This window comes from Numenius arquata, chromosome 3 (genome assembly GCF_964106895.1).
Source record: "Numenius arquata chromosome 3, bNumArq3.hap1.1, whole genome shotgun sequence".
Taxonomy (NCBI): domain Eukaryota; kingdom Metazoa; phylum Chordata; class Aves; order Charadriiformes; family Scolopacidae; genus Numenius; species Numenius arquata.
Window position 1 is genome coordinate 8,220,741 of NC_133578.1, and position 19,134 is coordinate 8,239,874.

General features: G+C 37.8%; 1 protein-coding gene across 1 annotated transcript in view; it reads right to left on the bottom strand.

Annotated features, from left to right (window-relative positions):
- The window catches only part of MGAT5 (alpha-1,6-mannosylglycoprotein 6-beta-N-acetylglucosaminyltransferase), a 128,264-nt gene that overhangs the window by 66,040 nt on the left and 43,090 nt on the right, over positions 1-19,134 (bottom strand). Inside the window, exons 2-3 of the mRNA XM_074145035.1 lie at positions 15,758-16,146; positions 11,082-11,249 (exon numbers count right to left, since the gene is read on the bottom strand). Of these exons, the coding sequence (XP_074001136.1) occupies positions 11,082-11,249; positions 15,758-15,995 (406 nt within the window). The 5' untranslated portion in view covers positions 15,996-16,146. The remainder of the gene's footprint in view (positions 1-11,081; positions 11,250-15,757; positions 16,147-19,134) is intronic.

The following is a 19,134-nucleotide window of genomic DNA, read 5'->3' on the forward strand; positions in this document are numbered from 1 at the left end:
AGCTGTGACCAGCCCCTTTAAATACAAATTTATAGCTACAAATTAACAGTCCAGCTTGCCCTCAAACCACACTGCACAGCAGAAGCAGCAGTGGTGAGACAGTATTCCCCGGTGTGTCTCTAGCTCAGTGTGGGCCAAATACTGCCAAACCAGCTCACCCCCTTTTCCCTTCACAGGCTTCCATCATCCCCGCTTGCTAGGAGCTGGCTTCTTAAAAAGGAATCCAGAGGTGACCATATCTTACATATCCCATGGACAGTTGGGACCAACTGCAACCAGATACCAGCAATTTACACTTCTGAATGGATCACAAAGACAGGGGAGATGAAGCAAGTGGAAGCCTGGGAATGCTGATCTACACATCCAGATCTTCCAAAACACGAAAAGCAAGCACTAAGGTATAAGTCAAGAGTTTAGAGTTTTTCATCATTTGGAGATGACAAAAAAACCCAAACCCTATTATCTTATGAAGGATCTTGTTAAGAAGGTCTACATAGGTGTATTACACTGTTACCAAATTCATGCTGGATGTTCTTTCCTGAAGGAGAAAAATATATTATTAAGCCAGACATTAAAGTAACTTTTGTTGGAAAACAGTATTTGAGAAACCACAAGGATCTTTATCCTTAATTAGGATTTATGTAATTTAAAATTCAAGTTCTGAGATCTCTTTTCCCAGCCAAAACTTAGAACTTACAGCCAAAACAGTTAGAAATACAGCAACTGTCAAGTCAGTACAAAGCAACAGAATTAATACACATGCATTTTTCTCTTAAGCTTTGCGTGAACCATGATATTAATTTCTATTCTACAGACACCTAGGTGTTTTTGAAGTCATGCACAGCTTATTTCCTCTTGACTGCTCTTATGCAAAGACATAATTATTGAACATTTATCTCATATGATGTTACATTAAAAGCCAATGCATTGACAAATTGAAAATATGAACGTGAGGATATTATAAACCTAAGAGCACACGGTTCTTACAGATTATCCTGGAAAAAATGGAAAAAATTAACAAAACACCATGTGACTCTGGAAAAAAACTCTTTAAATACAATGCTCTGTTTGTGAAGTCCTGGGGTATTCAATATACAACTAACAAGCTCCATCCCCACGTTTAGAAAGGAGCCATATGTTCACTTTGCAAATGTCTGTGGCTGTTTAAAGATATACAGCTCTGCATCAGAGATTGTTAGTGCACAGCAGGTGAAACCCAACTTGTGAACAATCATCAGTTATTTCAGTGCAAAGTCTGGCACGTTAGCATGAATGAATTGGCAGATGGAAGCTAAGCCACCTAACCCTGCACTGGAAAAGATACTTCTCCCTTGCTGCTCTATGTGAGCAACTACACTGGCTGAAGTCCCATGCCTTTGACACCACCTTCTTTAAACACCAGTTCACCGGTACAGGTTTTCATTGTCTCTTGCAATTGAGCTCTATGTCCACAGGTTTAGTTTGTTTTAGTGCAGGTCTACAACACTCAAGAGATAATGACGTGGTTAATAGCACAATCTGCGATAGAGAATTGATTTTTTGTTTGCTTCCTAGTTACTCTTTAACAAAACAGTAAAAATAAGCAACAGTGAGAGCTACATACATATTTTGTCCCTTTCCTATATTGCACCATCCTTCAAATAATGTGCTTTGTAAGAGGACAAAAAATTCTGCTTCAATTTTTCTCTATCACAGTTAAGAAGTCTAGAAATAATCCACTAAGACAGTAAGCTGAACAACAGTTATAAACAATCACTACTGAGTAACTAATTATTGATAGGTATTCTATTTGTCATAAAACTTTTGGAACAACAAATGAAAAAAAAATAAGTGCAAAGTAAAAACCCACGATACTGTTGAAATTGCAAGCTGTGACACCAGCAGCCAATCTAGTCTGCTAAGGACCAATTCTTCAGAGAATTGAAATACCTTAAGAACTTAAGTTTATACACTTTGGAACCTTGAGGCTAAATCCCAGATTTTTAGACTAGTGCAAAACCACACATTAGAATACCTTTTGATGACATGTAGCACAGATACTGGCTCAACTCAAAGCCTTTCCCATCAGCAGATCTCATAAAATCGGGAACCGCCCAAGTATTAAAAGGACAGAGTAATCGCATCCAATCAAGTCTATTCACCAATTCTATGTCTATTGGTCCTCTTTCTGGTTTTGATCATTAAATAAAAGTGCTATTCTTTCTTTAATTCATGGAACCTTTCTCTTTTTTCTATTTCGGTTCTGAAATCTGGTATGTAAGGTTAGACACAACACTGTAGTTAGGCTAGTTTGTGTAAGGTCTCCTTTCTCTTCTCACACTAATTAACACATTCTCAGTTTAATTCACATTTTTCATCTCCAGCTGGTAAGATTTCTTTAAAGAGAGAATTTTCAGCGCAAGCTGAAAGCACTATCAACATATTCAATGAAATGAGCTAAAGGTTTCAAGATTTTAAATGCAGAGCACAAAATGCTTTCTACTGACATTTTAGAAACTTCAGTGGAAAGCATTGGTATGATTTAAAGAAAATTAACTTTTCTACTGCTAGTCCATCCTCACACCAGCTGTGCTGCTGTGTTCCATTAACGCTACCGAAATCAATGCAGTGTTAGGAGAATTCAAGTAGTAGTCAAGTGGTTAATCAAAATGCAGCCCATGGGACCACTAACAGCCCCCTTCAGCATTACTAATACAGCTTAGCACTGCAGAGGAAAATATTCACGTGTGGTCGTCTGCACAGTCATTATGCTGTGCTGCAACAGCGAGGCTTGAAAACACACACAATTCTCCCCAGCTCCACGTTCCTGCCTTTGTGGGAGGCAAATGGACAGCAAAATGGGAAAAACTGCTTGGTATTATATACAGTGTGGAAAAAGAATACAATGGATAAGGCACAATAAATACGAGTCAAAGCAAAGCATTACCCTGAGAAAGCTGAACCAGGGCAGTCCACATCCTATTACATCGGATACACCCTGACATTCTGCAGGGATAACTAGTTTGTTTTTTAAGGCATGACCATACAGAACATTGTACATACTACGTTAACCGAAGAAAAGCCTACTGTAGTCCTCTTAAGACAGGAGGACAGCTTTGGAAATTCAAAATAATACACAATATCTTATCTTTTTTTAACCTAGTTTGTCTCTGCAAGTGCAGAACTATGTGGTGAACTATGGTTGCAGATTGTTAAAACTAACAAGGCTGTTAGATGTATAAAAAATTTCATCGGAAATAGAGCAGTGGAAACAAATCAACCGATCGTGAAGTTACCCGAGTCTTCCTCCCCACCTGAAAGGCTTTAGTGTGCCAACCCCAAGTCTTTAGGAAGGAGGACATGGAAATACCATGACAAAGGTCCTTCTCACCATAGTAACGTCGAAAGAAAAAGGCTGCTCGCAGCGTTGCCAAAGCTGACTTGTCAGCCTGCCTTGCTACATATTCACAAACGATGCCAGATACCTGACAGGCATCCAAGCCATCATGTCTTAGATGACAAGTAAATACTGAAGCCTGCATCCTAATGAGTGACTTTAAAGATGTTAACACTGAAGTTGTTAAAAGAGAACTCAACAGCCAATACAGCAGAACAAGTTAATGCATAAGGCAGAAAAGCCTTGGAAACTTTGAACAGAAACACCAAAAATATTCTCCCAGTGCTTAACTGTTCTTAGTCTTCGAAAGAGCTCTCCAAGTACCAGCTATGTACTAGGGGGTGTGGAGGAGGATTTCACGCAAACCTTCACTTGCTCATTTTTATGGGATCAAAGACACACAATTAAAATCTTACAAAGTGACACTTTTCAAGGCAAAGAACATTTTGTAAACAACACGTTCTGGCACGGTTTCAGGTGTAATTATACTATCTGAGGTGTTAGATGGTTACACTTATCAAAAATTTAGCTTTTCAATGAACAAGCACAGTAGAGCGATGGCAATGGCCTCAGAGCACCTTGGCCTTTGCTTTAAATCAACATTTTTATTTTTAAAAATGTTTTGCAACATGCATATTCAGAATTCATACAACTATTATTTAGTAGAGTTTTAAAGCCTGAGGAATTGAAACTGTTTCTTTTGGTTTGCTTAAATCAAGTTTTTCCTGTAGCTGCCAGAGAGAGTTCACAATTTAGGAAAAAAAAAAAAAAACAACAACCAAAACCCCATACCCCAAAACAAAGCCCAAATCAAATCAAACCCAAGCCACAACACACAAACCCCACACCCCCTGTTTACCAAAAAAAATTAAAAGAAATAATAAAAAACTAAAATCACATGAAGAAAACAGAGGACTGATTCTTTGATCATGTTTGTGCAAGCAGATTGCCCTATCTGATGAAATATGGTTAGCACAATACTGTCCCACAAAAATCAAGGGGTTTTTTCATAGTTACCCTCAAAAAGCACAACTGTTAAAAGCCAAGTTGCCCAAACCAAACTGATCTTGTGCCCGTCACATGGAACCAAAGATTCAGCTACAACAGAAGCAGCCGCGTAGACAAGCTCTGCTTTACAGTGTCGTGGTTTCATATTTCCCCATTTCCGTTTAATCATCTCCAAAACAGCAACTTTTAAATTTACCCAGGGTGTTATTTGTGGCAGTGGCTCAAAGCCTCTTGTTCTGAAGGCTAACGAAAGCTTTTATCTGCTGGGCACCCAAGGTTTAGATTAATACTTTCTTGTGTGTATGGGAATATGTTACTTCCCACAAATGCAGAAAGGATGGCTACCAAATATCTTAAAAGCTTTTCAGACACAACTTGGATAAATAAAGACAGAAGAGAGAGAGAGAGAGAGAGAGAGAGAGAGAAGGAAAAAGGGCCTTATTGCTTTTGAAACCAGTCAGCTGAAGCCTTATAAGCATTTCATTAACAATTCACTCTTTCATAAATGGAATGGAGGCTCTGAAAAAGCAGTTGAAAACTGTCAGTATCAAAACAACCAGATTGTTTGATGGTTTTGAGGAGGGAAGAAGAAAAAGGAAAGTATGGTTATGGTTTTACACATGGATCCAAAGAGGGGAAAAAAAAAAAGTAACACCTAACCTCCCACCCAAGTTACGCAAGGTGCCCCATGGCTTTACTTTTTAACACAATCTGTGCAGCCTCACCCTCTAGAAGAGGTCCCATCGTCAGCTCCAGCTCCTTTGGGATTGGGATTAAAGGTACTTGTGATACAAAGAACTCACGCTCTATTATCCTTTCACACAACCCTAAAGAGAAGAGAAGCTTTTTTGCTCTTGGGCTTCCCTCAATGAAAGATTCTGCAAAAGTAACTTCAGAGGAAGAAACCAAGTGTAGCACCATGTTGCAAACACTAAACCTAAACACAGTAAGGATATGAATGGACAGTACGGGCTACATAGAAATTAACAATGCTAATTGTCTGAGCAATTTCTTGTCTCTAAATGGGGATTCAAAAATAAATCAAATAAAAGTTGGAGTTCACCTACTGCAGAGACAGATGAATTACAGCCCTTGCTAAATCCTCAACATTTCCTTCTACCAACTGTTATCACCTTCTTATTATGAACGAGCATAATCCAGATGGATTTTCTTCATATACTTTTATCTGCCAAAAAATCTACACCCCACTGCAGAGTGATATTTTCTATTGCAGATTTCACCACTGCCACCTCAGTTCTACACCATGGTTCACAGCCAGAGGTGGAACAATTTAAAAAAAAAAAAAAAAAGTGCCACTTTTTTCCATATCTCATCAAATAAAGAGCACAACTGATGAAGAAATGATGAAGTGAAAGTGATAAATAACTTTAGTTCCAAACAGCCCCTACATTTTAAACACTGAGTCATATTCTTAAGATGTTTGCATGTCTGCCCAAAGTACAATTATAAATCTTGGTCAAATAATATGTTTTACTTATGATAGGTAATCTCCAAATACCAGCATATGTCAGGTTTCAGTATGGTAACGAAGAGGCTACTGACAGAAGAGGTCACGGGCTCTGTATCAAGTAATACCTATAACATGAACTGCTTGTTCAGGCTACAGTGGTCAAAGCACAGGCTAAAAATTGGTCAAAATTGCTTTTAGGAACCCACAAATGTTTCTATTAGGCTGTTATAAGGCATAAATAGCCATGATGGCTACTGCTTGGCCCTCTAGATTATTCCATTTCAGGCTGTAAAAATAAACCTAAAACAAAGATTGATATTTTTTCCAAACCGTTAAAAAGTTTGATTATTTCCCATGCCAGTGCCGCCTCCTTCCTTTGATGACAGGCTCTTTTGGAGAGGGTATTGCTCATCCCTTCATGAAGTAATTTATAATGGAACTAGATGATCTTTAAGGTCCTTTCCAACTCTAGCCATTCTATGATTCTATGATTCTATGATTATTTTAGCATCATCATCCAGGTTAAAACACCTCCTGGTCCAACGCTGATCTGGACCTCCCCAGACTTTGTGGCTCACATTGCCTAGCACTTTCCACCATCAAGACTACATTCGGGGGTTTTTTGGGGGGTTTTTTTTTGGTTTCGGCTTTTTTTTTTTTTAAAAAAACTCTTTAAACAAAAAAAATCTTTGATAGAGAGGTACTTCCCTAATGTTTTTTCTTTTCCTCAAGAAACTGTCCTAATTCATCTTTCTGCTATTGGTGCTATCATGTATTCACCAGGAAAACCTACAGAAGTTGCTGCTAGAAGTTTTAGAAGCCATTCGGTAGTCCTTCAAATGACATCCTGACTAGAAACAGCAGTTAGTTGTATTAAAAGGAGCAACAAAACTCATTATTATTAGGTCTTTTCTCATCCATACGGTTCAGGGGAAAATTTTCATCTGCTTTTACACCTGCAAGGCTGCAAAGGCTGTGTATTCCTTTATTAACACTGTCATCGAGTTACAGGCAACTGCTTCCCACTAGCACAGAGCAGATCTGTTCCTTAGGGGAACATGAACTACTCAAATTTATTGCCCAGGCAGTTGCAGCGACCACTCATATTAAAAATATCAAAAAGTACACAGAAGACTTTTTTTTCCTTCATTAGAAAGAAGGATGGTAGATTGCTTGTTGCAATATCAAGGGACTGTGGTAACAAGGTAGTTTTAGCTCAAATGTAGCACATTAGAAGTAACCTTGCAAGTTTAGTAACTATAAAACCAGACTTTCCTGGACCAACAGACATTTTGCCCTCAAGATGTCTACCGGCCAAAAATTAAATGCCCTGTGATTTTGGTTCACTGAGAAATGTCAGCATTTTAAACAAATTGATTTTTCAACCACTTTGTAACCAACAACCACTTCTCATCATACATTCTCTCTTCATTGTTACCTGAATTACTCAGTGACATTCAAACAAGGATCTGAGCTAAACTAAAACCAACATATATATGAACTGAAGAAAACATCCATACATTATAAAACTATATATATTCCCCCTTTTTATACTATTATTCTAGTTGTCTATACAGAAAAGGTGGACAGGAGTAGAATTATTTTTTAAAAATCCACACCTGATCCAATTGTCAGTCTCCTTAATCTCAAAGAAATTATATTTTTCAATGCATAAATGTGAGTCACAGTCATATACCAGTTGTGTTTATTAAAGTCAAATAAAACCATAACCTGGACTGATTTCAGTAGCTTGACCCTGGAACTAGGCCAGGATTCTTGCATTATCATGATTCACCTGTAGCATATGGATACTGTTCTTTGGACGGCTTTCTGAATACAGCTATGTATCTAATAAAAGAAAATTCCACTTGCAGAGAGGCTTTAGGAGGAGAAATGTTGACTAATCATCATCATCTCTGTTCTTCCTTTTTTTTTTTAGATAAAAGAATACTAGTTTTTTCCCAAGTGTTACTAATACTTAAAATACACAATGAAGAAAAGCCCATAGCACGTTCAGGTTGACATGTCCAGACTGCCACGACAGACAGTTTTAAATTACAAGAAAAATACTGTTTTGCTCTTGCATTTGTGTCCAGTCGTAATCAAATATTTACAATATAATCACCTTCCCGTCATTCTCTTATGTCTTATTTTATCACTTGCATTTACTCAGGTAGTTTATAACACACAATAAACTTTACACAAGGTCAGCGAGGACAAAATGCAGATTTCAGGATGATTAGTGACTCCACTATTTACGACCAAGTTTTACAAGCCATGTCAATAAATAGAATCATAGATTCTATGATTCATAAATGTTAAGGTGCAGCTTAAGCCTGCATGAAGCTTCATTTATTTCAGAAAGGCTTTCCATAGGTAAAGGGACACAGTTACCCAGATTATAGAATCAGGTCTCAGTGTAGTGTGACAGCTCAATCCAACAATAATAAATGCATGAAGTAGCTCCAGTGGAAGCAGGACTCTCGGAGGAAAGTCTGCTAACGACACTGCACTCTTGCACTGATGAATGAGGCTATAAAATGCTTAATTTACTTCAGAGTTTTAAGCAAGGCAAAAAAGATTAAAAAAACCAAAACAACTCAAGAAGTCTTTAAAAAACATTACTAAAAATATTAAACACAATGTTGTTAGGATTATCCTAACATAAATACTATGGCTTTCAGACAGAAAGAGTGAAATTACTAACAATCGCTAACATGAAATTGTGTAAAGTCAGCATTAAAATATTACAGCTGATAAAGAGAGAAAGAGTAATCCTAACATGTTTGCTTTCTGTGATCACTTCATAGCGTACCAGCTGAATATACCATTATAAAGAAAACAATGAAAGCGTGATGTCTATTTGTATACATACATGTTTCAGTTCCAGTAAAGCGACAAACTGTTGGGTGACAAATACCCTCCCTGCAATGATTTTCAGATTATCTCAATTGCTCTAGCACAACAAAAAAGGATGCTGTTGAAATATTCCAGACAAAACCAACACTCTATCTGATACTGTAATCACATTATTTACTCACCTAGCTTATTTTCTGAACAATTCCAAAACAGAGAAGATATTTATATTACGATTTTACTGGAATCATATGGCTTCCAGAGTTTGCTACTGTCAGGAAACTGCTACAAAGACAGAACTAGAAACAACTTTTTCATTTCCATTTGGCTTCCTCTGATCAGATGAATCTCCACTGATTGCTTCAAATGGATGAATAGCAGGCATTTACACACAGGGATTAGCTTCAAGCCCTATTCTACCCATTGGTACTATCCAGCCTGGAGATATCTGAACAGTCCCATTATCCAAACAGGCACCGGAACAATACGTTAATCAAACCTTAAGTAATGGTTTCCTAAAGGTTTTTCTGTTGTTGCTGTTTAATATAGTTGGTTCGGATATTTTAAACTTGGTGTTCTAATAATAGCTAATAAAAATAGTGTTCGTTGCCACAGAGCAAGCCTCAGGCAGAAAAAGTTACGTAAATACTGCAGTCTGAAAACTGCTACCAAGCTCCTTAAAGGTTGCTCACGAGCACTACAATTGTGAATCTAGCAAACTCCAAGAATAACAAACAAAATTCAATGCACCCTAAGAATTGATGAGAGATGTTTCCTACTCAGGTAAGAACAATGATCCTTTGCCTACAAATGTATAAACAACAACATGAGTATCCTTCTTCCAATTATCTGCAAATCTATTGAAAGAACATTGTGAAATCTCTCTTTTGTCCAACCACAAAAAGAAAATATACAGGGATGTTTTTGATTTTATATATAGCCCAGAAACTATAACAATACTGTACTAGCTCACTTTCCATTGAAGTGGAAGATCTTCCAACAAAGATCTTGTGTTGGATTCCTTGTGGTAGCAATGCGGCTCATCCTATTAGTAGTCTGCAGGTATTCTGCATCTTCAACTTGCTTCTAATCTGCCTTCAGCTTAACCAAGACAAGAGGCACAGGGGAAAAAAAGGTAGCACGAGGCAAGCAGTAGTAAACCACGCATGCAAAGGGCTGTTGTAAATGTCTATAAGCATGTTCTTACTGTGTGGCAAGAGACACAAAGGTCTGTCTCACCAAGAGATAATATGCCTTTAATGACCTGGTACAGACAAATGAGGTTAGGACAGAGCAGCTGAGACAGCAACTCTGCTGGAACACTGTACTCGGGTAATCACTTCTCCGTCTGCTCTCCCTGACCTCTTTTCAGTGGCATCACCCTACCAAAGGTACCATCTCCTCTCTTTTGACAAATTTAAGAAGGTAACACCCCCTCGACAGAAGTATTTATTTTTACAGGAAACCCAAGCACAGGCAAGACTTAGGAGCACAGCTATCAACCTGTTTACCAAGTTGCCCTAACGCTTCTGCTCCGCTCCTTTTTTGGGACTACAAGGATCTTTAGCAGGGCAGACCCAGAACTTCCTATGAGTCAGGAGAGCCAGAATCTACTTAGACTTGGTGGCAGAGCAAAATGCAGGGTAATAGTCGAGGCAGTATAAACAAGAAGATTATACAGTGTAGCAACCACATTCACATCTGGGAACACTAAGAGACCAGTAAGGTGAAGAGGCCAGCAAGGCCTTCTACCACCACAGGATGACTCAAATGCTTTGAGAAGTCATAAGAGTAGTGAACAGTCCATTCACTGAAGACAAAATTAATGACTTCAAATGACATTATAAAACATATTTATTTAAGGTGAAGGTACCAGGTAGGTCATCTCTGTGTGTCAAATCATAAGAGCTATTAAAGCAGAGTAGGGAAGGACATTTTAAATGAGAAGCAGCAACAAACATAATGAATGTTTTCTTTCAGTTAAGAACCAATAAGGTGCATGTGGTAGAAATGCAGAGTCGATTCATACCAACCCAAGTAATTAGGCTTAGAGAGAAAACGTCTGCTCAATTTCATCTTTCTAACTACAACTATTTAAAGTATGAAACATCTACTACGCGCAAGTTAGACCATACTCCCTTGGCACAGAATTTTATTTGTTTCAACTTGTTTAAGTTACCATAGAAGAAAGTCTTCCTCTGAGCTTGTAAAATACCACTGGACTTAAAATTTCCATTGATACAGGCCAGACTTTGAATATTGTTTTCTAAGACATTCCAAATAACTAACACTGAAAAATCTTGTTATGGCCAAGACAGAAAAATACAGATTTAATAGCCCATAAATATTTTAAACAATTGCCATACCCACCTGCTACATTAAGCTTTTCGACTGCTCCTAAGCTGGGAGCAGGAGTGGTGGTATTGTTGGTAGAGTTTGCTCCTGTTCCATTAAGTACAAGATTTTCCACCTTGGACTCTAGCTTCCCAATGCGCTGCAAGATATTATCCAACAAGACGGCAAGTGTCTTCTTCAAATCTACAAGTGAAAATGAAAAGTTAAATTGCTTAATAATGCAATGCACACTGTCAGACAGAACCAAAAATAGATACAAGAATGAGACTGGAATATATATAGACACTTTCTCAGTGCAAATCTTTGTCATTAGCAGTTCTGTGCGCTAATGTTCCCTACTTGTTCAGCCTCAGATACAAGTTTCCCTGGACACGGAACTTGTCTTCCTGTGTATTTTATAAAGCACACTGCAACTCAGATACATATCCTATATTCAAGGTGAAGTGTGCGCCTTTATGCGTACACACACGGGAACAAAAAAATGCATGCGTTGCAACTGCATAAATAATAATGAATCTAAACCTAAATCCATATTTAAGCGCTATCAGAGGAACAGTTTGTTAGATGCTCAGGTGCCTGGAAACGAAAATCCCCTTTCCAAAAGAAGGGACAGCTTTCAGCCAGTACAAATCCTTCTGCATCTCCTCCACCACAACCAGGTTCTGTATGGGCAAAAAAAATATATTAAGTTCAACATTTCTGTCATATGCACAACCACCATAAATCACCTGCTTCTTTTCTTCAGTCTGTTGGTGATTGCCTCTACCTATCTATTTGGTCTGACACAGCACTTCTTTGCATGGAAAGCAACATAGAGTAACAGGAGTTTGCATATCAAACCCAGAAAGAGTTCTCTGATATTTTTTCTTTCCCTTTTCTTTTGTTCAGATTTCTTGAAGTAACATAGACAGTTGAGAAAGCTAAAAGAACTGTGGGCAAGAGGGGAAAAATAGACCACTGTCAGACTAAACTGTATAATTATGGTGGCAACAAGCCAAAGAAGATGAAAGAAAGTATTGTTCTTTGTTCATTTACCCTTGTCTCAGGATTAAAGAATTTGTTATGATGAATTTACATTATTTTCCTATTTAATTACATAAAATAATGACATGTGCATATGTTTGATACATTTTTTACTTTCCACAACTTTAGAATCAAATAACTTTCTGATCTGTAATAGAAAATTTCTCCATGCATCTGAAGAGATTCCTCTGCCTGAACATCAGCTGTATTTTTGCCACGCTTATTTTATGCTCCTTTTATTATTTTTTTTCCATGACTAGCCCAATTCTTGTGCAAATGAGAGAGTAAATAAGAAAAGGCTATTACTTTTAGAAAGCTTACGATTCTTTTTTCCAAATAAAAGGAGAGTTATATTTATTCCGTGGGTGCCATAAAGTAGATATTTTTCTCTATAACTGTGTTTTCCTTTGTCCTTTAAAGAACAGAAGATGGAATCTTAAGCACTAATGATCTGGATTATCTAAAAATGGGTCCAGAAGTCATGTAGTGTGCAGAAAACAAGGAAAGAGTGGAGCAGGGATTTGACATGAGCAAAACGATGGTACAGAAGTAGGAAAAAAAAGGAGTAGAAAAAATAATGAGGAAACGAGGAAGAAACATGGCATACATAAAGGCATACACAGAGCATAAAGAGAAAAACGGCTAAACATTGTAATTTTTTAACACTGATACCAAAACAGTGGTATGGGAGACTGCTTACCCCAACGAAAAAGGAACTGCAGGCTAGTTTGAGAGGGGGAGAGCAGATGCACAGATTCATAATAATTCTTGGCAAACAACTGTTTACTGCTATAAAAATCTAATACTCACTACGTATATTTGGACTACAACTTTTAAAAGGGAAGTATTTGATTCACCTACCTGACAGGTCAATATATGGTACAAAGAAAAAGGTAAAAAGTGAAGAATCAATCCAACCACAATTAAGGAATGACTGAAAACCTTTTGGGTGGGTAAAAGCAGCCAAACCAAGCAAACTTAAAAGTTATTCTTGAACATGGAAATCATGACTGTGCTTGCTAATAGCAATCAGAGGATAAGATTAAACTAAATAAAAAGGCTAAATAGTAAGGGCTTTAATTTTCACAGAACAGTGAATCAACTTCACATTCATCATTAATGCATTTATTCCTGAACAGCTAACCTGATCATTTGCTATCAACAAATCATTTGGTATGCCAAATAGGACAAGCTAACTTATTAAGTAATTATTATATTACTCAGTTTCATAATGTATTATTTACTATGGTGTTATTCACTCACCATAGCACCATTCACTCTAATATTTTAAATAAATATATTTCCATTATTTTGCACCCTTCCAAACTCCTTAATTGAAAACACCTGTCCAAACTTGTCTTTAAACTTAAAATTCTTCTTAGCCACAGAACTTGAAATTTCTACACAAAACTTAGCTTTAGCTCCACAGAAGCATTACAAAGTTATTTCACCCTCTTTCAAATGCAGTTTAACTTCTCCTGGGGAACTTGACCACTGTTTGGCAGGAAGTCAGCTTACTCCTCAGCGGGATTTGGAACAGGAAATGAATGCCTCAGGCAACAAGCTGCAGGGGGAACTTATCTTAGGGATATTCCCTACCCTCAGACCTAGTTAGGGCATGGATCATTGCAGTTACCCTTCAATTTCTTGAGACATATTGTTTTTGTTTGGTTTATTTTTTTGTGTTTGTTTTTTCTTCTTCTTCAATTCACCTTCCATCAAGCACCCTTGCAAGATAATGGGACACTGATGACTGCTATATAGCAGGTAGTGTTTTGTTTTAAGCCTACACAGACAATTCTCTAAGGATTGGAGGTCTTCAATCTAAATATTGATCTAGTACCACTCTATTTAGGTTGTCCCTCTTTGTAAGATTACTGTACCTGTATAGCTCAACATGCAGTCACAAATCAGTAGAAGTTACAGAATGTGTGCCGGTTTTGGCTGGGATAGAGTTAACTTTCTTCATAGTAGCTAGTATGGGGCTATGTTTTGGATTTGTGCTGAACACAGCGTTGATAACACAGGGATGTTTTCATTATTGCTGAGCAGGGCTCGCACAGAGTCAAGGCCTTTTCTGCTCCTCACCCCACCCCGCCAGCGAGCAGCCTGGGGGGGCACAAGAAGTTGGGAGGGGACACAGCCAGGACAGCTGACCCCAACTGACCAAAGGCAAGTCCCATACCATACAATGTCCTGCTCAGTATATAAAGCTGGGGGAAGAAGGAGGAAGGGGGGAACATCTGGAGCTATGGAATTTTTCTTCCCAAGTAACAATTACTTGTGATGGAGCCCTGCTGCCATGGAGATGCTGAACACCTCCCTGCTGATGGGAAGCTGTGAATTAATTCCTTGTTTTTCTTTGATTGCATGTATGGCTTTTGCTTTACCTATTAAACTGTCTTTATCTCAACCCACGAGTTTTTTCATTTTTACTCTTCCGATTCTCTCCCCCATCCCACCAGGGGAGAGTGAGCAAGCGGTTGCGTGGTGCTCAGTTGCTGGCTGGGGTTAAACCACGACATGATGGCTTGTCATTTAAGCAACAAAGCAATGTAATTGTTAGCTATGTTTGGGATGATAATCTCAGGCTTACAGGCAAACACCTTCACACAAACTGAAAAATTCTTTTTTTAGAGGAAAAAAAGTGGTAACAAACAAGATATGGAAAGAACTTCCCAGCGGGATATTTTCATCACATGCACCAAAAAGTAAAGAGTATTAAGAGAAAACTAGAGAAAAAGGTGCAGCTATTATCTGTTGCATGCTAGTCTTTATTCTTTGTCTAAGCTTACGAAAGACATCTATATTAAGAATATTAAGGCAACTATAAAAGGAAACAAATCTAGATGACTAATTAGGCATTAACTTTCCAGATAGTCTGAAAGTGCAAAGGTAAGCAGGAAAGAAAGTGAGTTTAAAAAAGGCTCAACAAGTAAGGTGCACAATGTGATCTTATCAGATTGAAAAGTGGCCACAACTAATGTGAAATTGGATTATACTTTTATTTTCATAATATTTTCTGGCAATGTTTTGTTCTTTTCTGCATGCTTTCTCTCACACATGCACACAAATTTAACTCTCATCTTGTACAAAATGGAAGACAGGAAGCATTAAAACTTCCTGCTGAACAAAGCAATGAAACTTACAGAGTTCTCTACCCTGAGGCAAATATGATATATGTAAGCTTAATTTAAGCTTATGCCAGATACATAAACTTAAATGTTAAGTAAATTGACTGAACAAAGATGAAATTGGAAAGAAGAAGAAATAAACGTAGGAGGTCTCCACTTCAGTAAGGCAAGTTCTTCTTCCACAGGAATTTCTTACTTAGATCATTGACACACAAACTGAAAAGCCTTCCAAGTTACTCAAAAAAGAGCAAAAAAAGTTTTTCTTAAATGAAGTTCTAACAAATAACCTGAGGCATACCAGTTATAGCTACTGGACAGATGTAGTAAAAATTAGTAGACAACTTAATTTCCAAGTGATTGGGAATGTAAAATTAGTCCCATTTCATACTTGCAAGTTCAGACTGTTTTCTCCATCTGTGCAGAAAACCCACAGTGCAAAGTATTGTCAATTGAGCAGCATCATGAAGTAAAATGTTTGGACAATTTAGAAAAACCCTTAATCAGATTATCATGTAATCTAGAGCACACACTTACCGTATGCTGTCACTGTCCCAACATAAGGCCCATCAACCACATTTTTATTTTCTTCGGCTAACGCTTTGATGTATCTTTTGCTGAGATCCAAAATTTGCTCACGCAGGACTGAACTGCTTTCGTGTTGTGTTTGTTGCTGAATTGTAAAATGCAGAAGCATCATTCCCCAAATGAAACCAAAAGTCACCAGAAAAAAGCCGAGTTTCTGAGAGGACAATTTCCATGGAGAGAATGCCATGATTCCCAACAGCTTCAAGGAGTTACTACAAAGGTTCCTAAAGAATGAAGCCAAACAGCAAGTTCATGGTCCAGGTATACAAATATCACAGAGCAGGACTCAGTCTAATTCCAACTCCTTAGTCAACGTATATCCGTATTTCAGTTCCATCCTGTTGCAAGAGGAAAGAAAAGAAGCACAGTTACCACAACGTATTAGAAGGTTTTACTAACTATACTAGGTCTTCGCTCTAACTGGTACAGAATAGGAGTAGACAATATGCTCTCTTTGTAAATGTTTAATTTGTATGTATCAACATTGTACTGTATCAGCCAGAGCACAAAGAAGCTGAGAAAAGCACTGGAAGGAGAACAAAGAGGGCGTGATGTGCCTGAGCAGGTGTAGAACACCTCTCACTATCTGGATCAAATTCAATGCTTGAAGCGGTTTCTAAGCTGAATTTCAAGGTAAGGCTACTTTTACATAATTTTGTGTGTGTGTGTGTACACAAAACTTTGCGATGTTGCCAGCGCAGCAATTGAAGACAATTCTCAACATAATTCAGTTCTCAGAAAACAAGTAATTTTAGCTGGCAGTGACACCACTCGGAGTTCCTGGCAAGAGCTACGGCATATGGCTAGATAGGTGATCAGGAAATCAGACTCCCTCAGGGGTAAAGAAGAAAAAAGAAATCTACATTATTAAAGCCAATACGCTCTCCTGCCTTACAGTGCAAGCAGTCAGAAGGCTGGAATAATCTCCTCTTGCTCCAGTGTGGCCTCTGCCACGCTTCATTACTCCTTATTCCTAACACATAGTCCAATAAGTTTGCTCTTTGCGACGAAATTCAAAACACATACTTCTGAATGCTACAGCATGCCCTTTGTATACAAAATTAATATTCTCGGAGATTTTCACACACTAGGGAAAAAGAATTGCAATAACGGCCTTCAACACAGAGCAAGACCATCTTTTAATGGTAAAATCAAAGATAAAACCTGGCATAAACAATCCAAAGGCAAGAAAAGCTCTGCGATGAGGGCCAGAGGCAGGGTCCTTAGCATAAAACTCAACGAGAAGAAAGGTAATTAAAAGGTAATTAAGTGTAACCTATCATGTTAAAACACAGATTTGGTAAAATGTTATCCTTTTAACTTCATAATGCTTCCAGACAGGATTAGAGAACATAATGTTCCCTTCCATTCTGCACTTGCACAGATAATGCAGATGTTACTCAGTTTTAATAGGATAATTACACAGATGCCTGCTAGCGGGGCTCCCTGTTTGTTAAAATTCCCTTTAGATCTTCTGCTTTCAGTTGAACCAGCAGTTCTGCAAAGGGACAGAAATACCTTTGGACCACTTATCTTCCAACACGTCTTGTGTGTGCATTTAGCATTATTGATTACTATCGATTGTAGAAGTGGATGTGCATTACACTGTAAACTAAAAGCAGACAAGGCAGCGATTGTACCGTGCATTTACATTGCTAAAAGAACAATTTGTAGCCATCTTTTGCCTAAAGGAGGAACGGTGCAGAAAAATGAATTGCAAGTACAGTGAAAAAGGTTATGAAGCCCTCGAGTTGACGTTTTCCACACTTAAAATAGCTCAATAAAGAAAACGAATGGCTTCAACCGAGAAAATGAAGGACTCTGTTTAATGCTGCTCTCCATAAACTTAAGTTAATTTTCCAAGAAATGGCAGAGGGAAGTTTTACTTCTTGCAGTTTATTTAACTATAGCCTTGGGACACTCTTGAGCTGACTAAAAAGTAGACTATTGTTATTTCATTAAAAACAGAATGTTTTACTACTCTCTTGCAGTATCTGGTATGATAAAATATAGAAAATTCCACAGTTTAACACAACTTAACAACTTTAGAAAGAAATCTGAAATATTCAAGATTAATGGCCTCAGTGACTTAATCTGAAGTAAGAACTGACGGTGTCCTTTACAGCAATAAGATCTGTGGCTATAAAGGTCAGTATTTCTTCCCCAATGATCAGTTGTTTGAGAAGTGGAAAACACTGAATAAGAAAGCAAACCTATCACCACCATGTTTTAACCATCTTCTTTTTAAAGTTCTAGAACAGAAACAAGGACGATTACAAAAAAGAGTCTATGTCTAACCTAGGAGTATGATCTACTTAAATGTAGCTGGTGACTTTTCTATTCTGTTTATCAGAAAAAAAAAAAAAAAAAAAAAAAGCAGCCTTAATTCCACTCAAAAACTGTAAAAAGGTAGACAGGAAATCTTAAAGTTTTGCCATAAGAAAGGATTGAAATTCACTGACAGATGGAAGAACAGTCCCCTCTATTTCAAGTGCTAAAAGCAAAAAAAAAACCCACCAAACACCACAAACCAGCCCTATTTTTACTGCCATTTAAGCAATTCCAGTGGCTAGCAACTTGATGAATGCCCAACACCATGTACTTAACTAATTAACTTTACAGCACTGCTGGTGGCCATGGAGGTTTGTAAAGTGCACAGGAGAAGAATCTCTGTCCTTCCCACTGCTTTTCCATGGCTGGATGCACACCCACACTGACTTAGGTATATATGTAGTCCTAGATTTGAGAGTTGTCAAGGACTGCAACACAACTATTCCACAATTAACGATTACCACATAGCAAATAACGAGTCATTATTGGTATCTAAGTGGTCAAAAGATATCAAAGAGTTATGTAGAATGCATGAAGACAGTAGCACAGAAACATCTCTGTGATATTTCTGTTTTGACAGGAAATTTATAACTGAAGTGAGCACCAGTTGAAGCAATAAACACACATTTGTCTACTGTAATCTCTCATGGACCTTGATAGTTCCCAGTGACTAGTTATCTCTCTGTCCATACTAAGTAAGCCATTCCCAAACCTAAGGCAGTGGCCTATTTCCCTTATTCTCTCCCTTTCCTTAAAAATGTTCTCAAAGGAGCTGATCCTGCTTACTATAAAGGCCTTTTCCTAGTCTGGTCTCCAAAATGCACAATGCTAGTTGTATCTAAAGAGGATATGGAAACACATATTTGTACGTGCCTCTAAAGAACGACAGCCTTTTGGTTAGGGTTTTTTTTTTAAGCTTTGGAATGAGGTGTTCTCACTCCAAGACAACTCTTGAAATAATTCCAGCACCCCTCTGGAAACTGGATATGTCATAG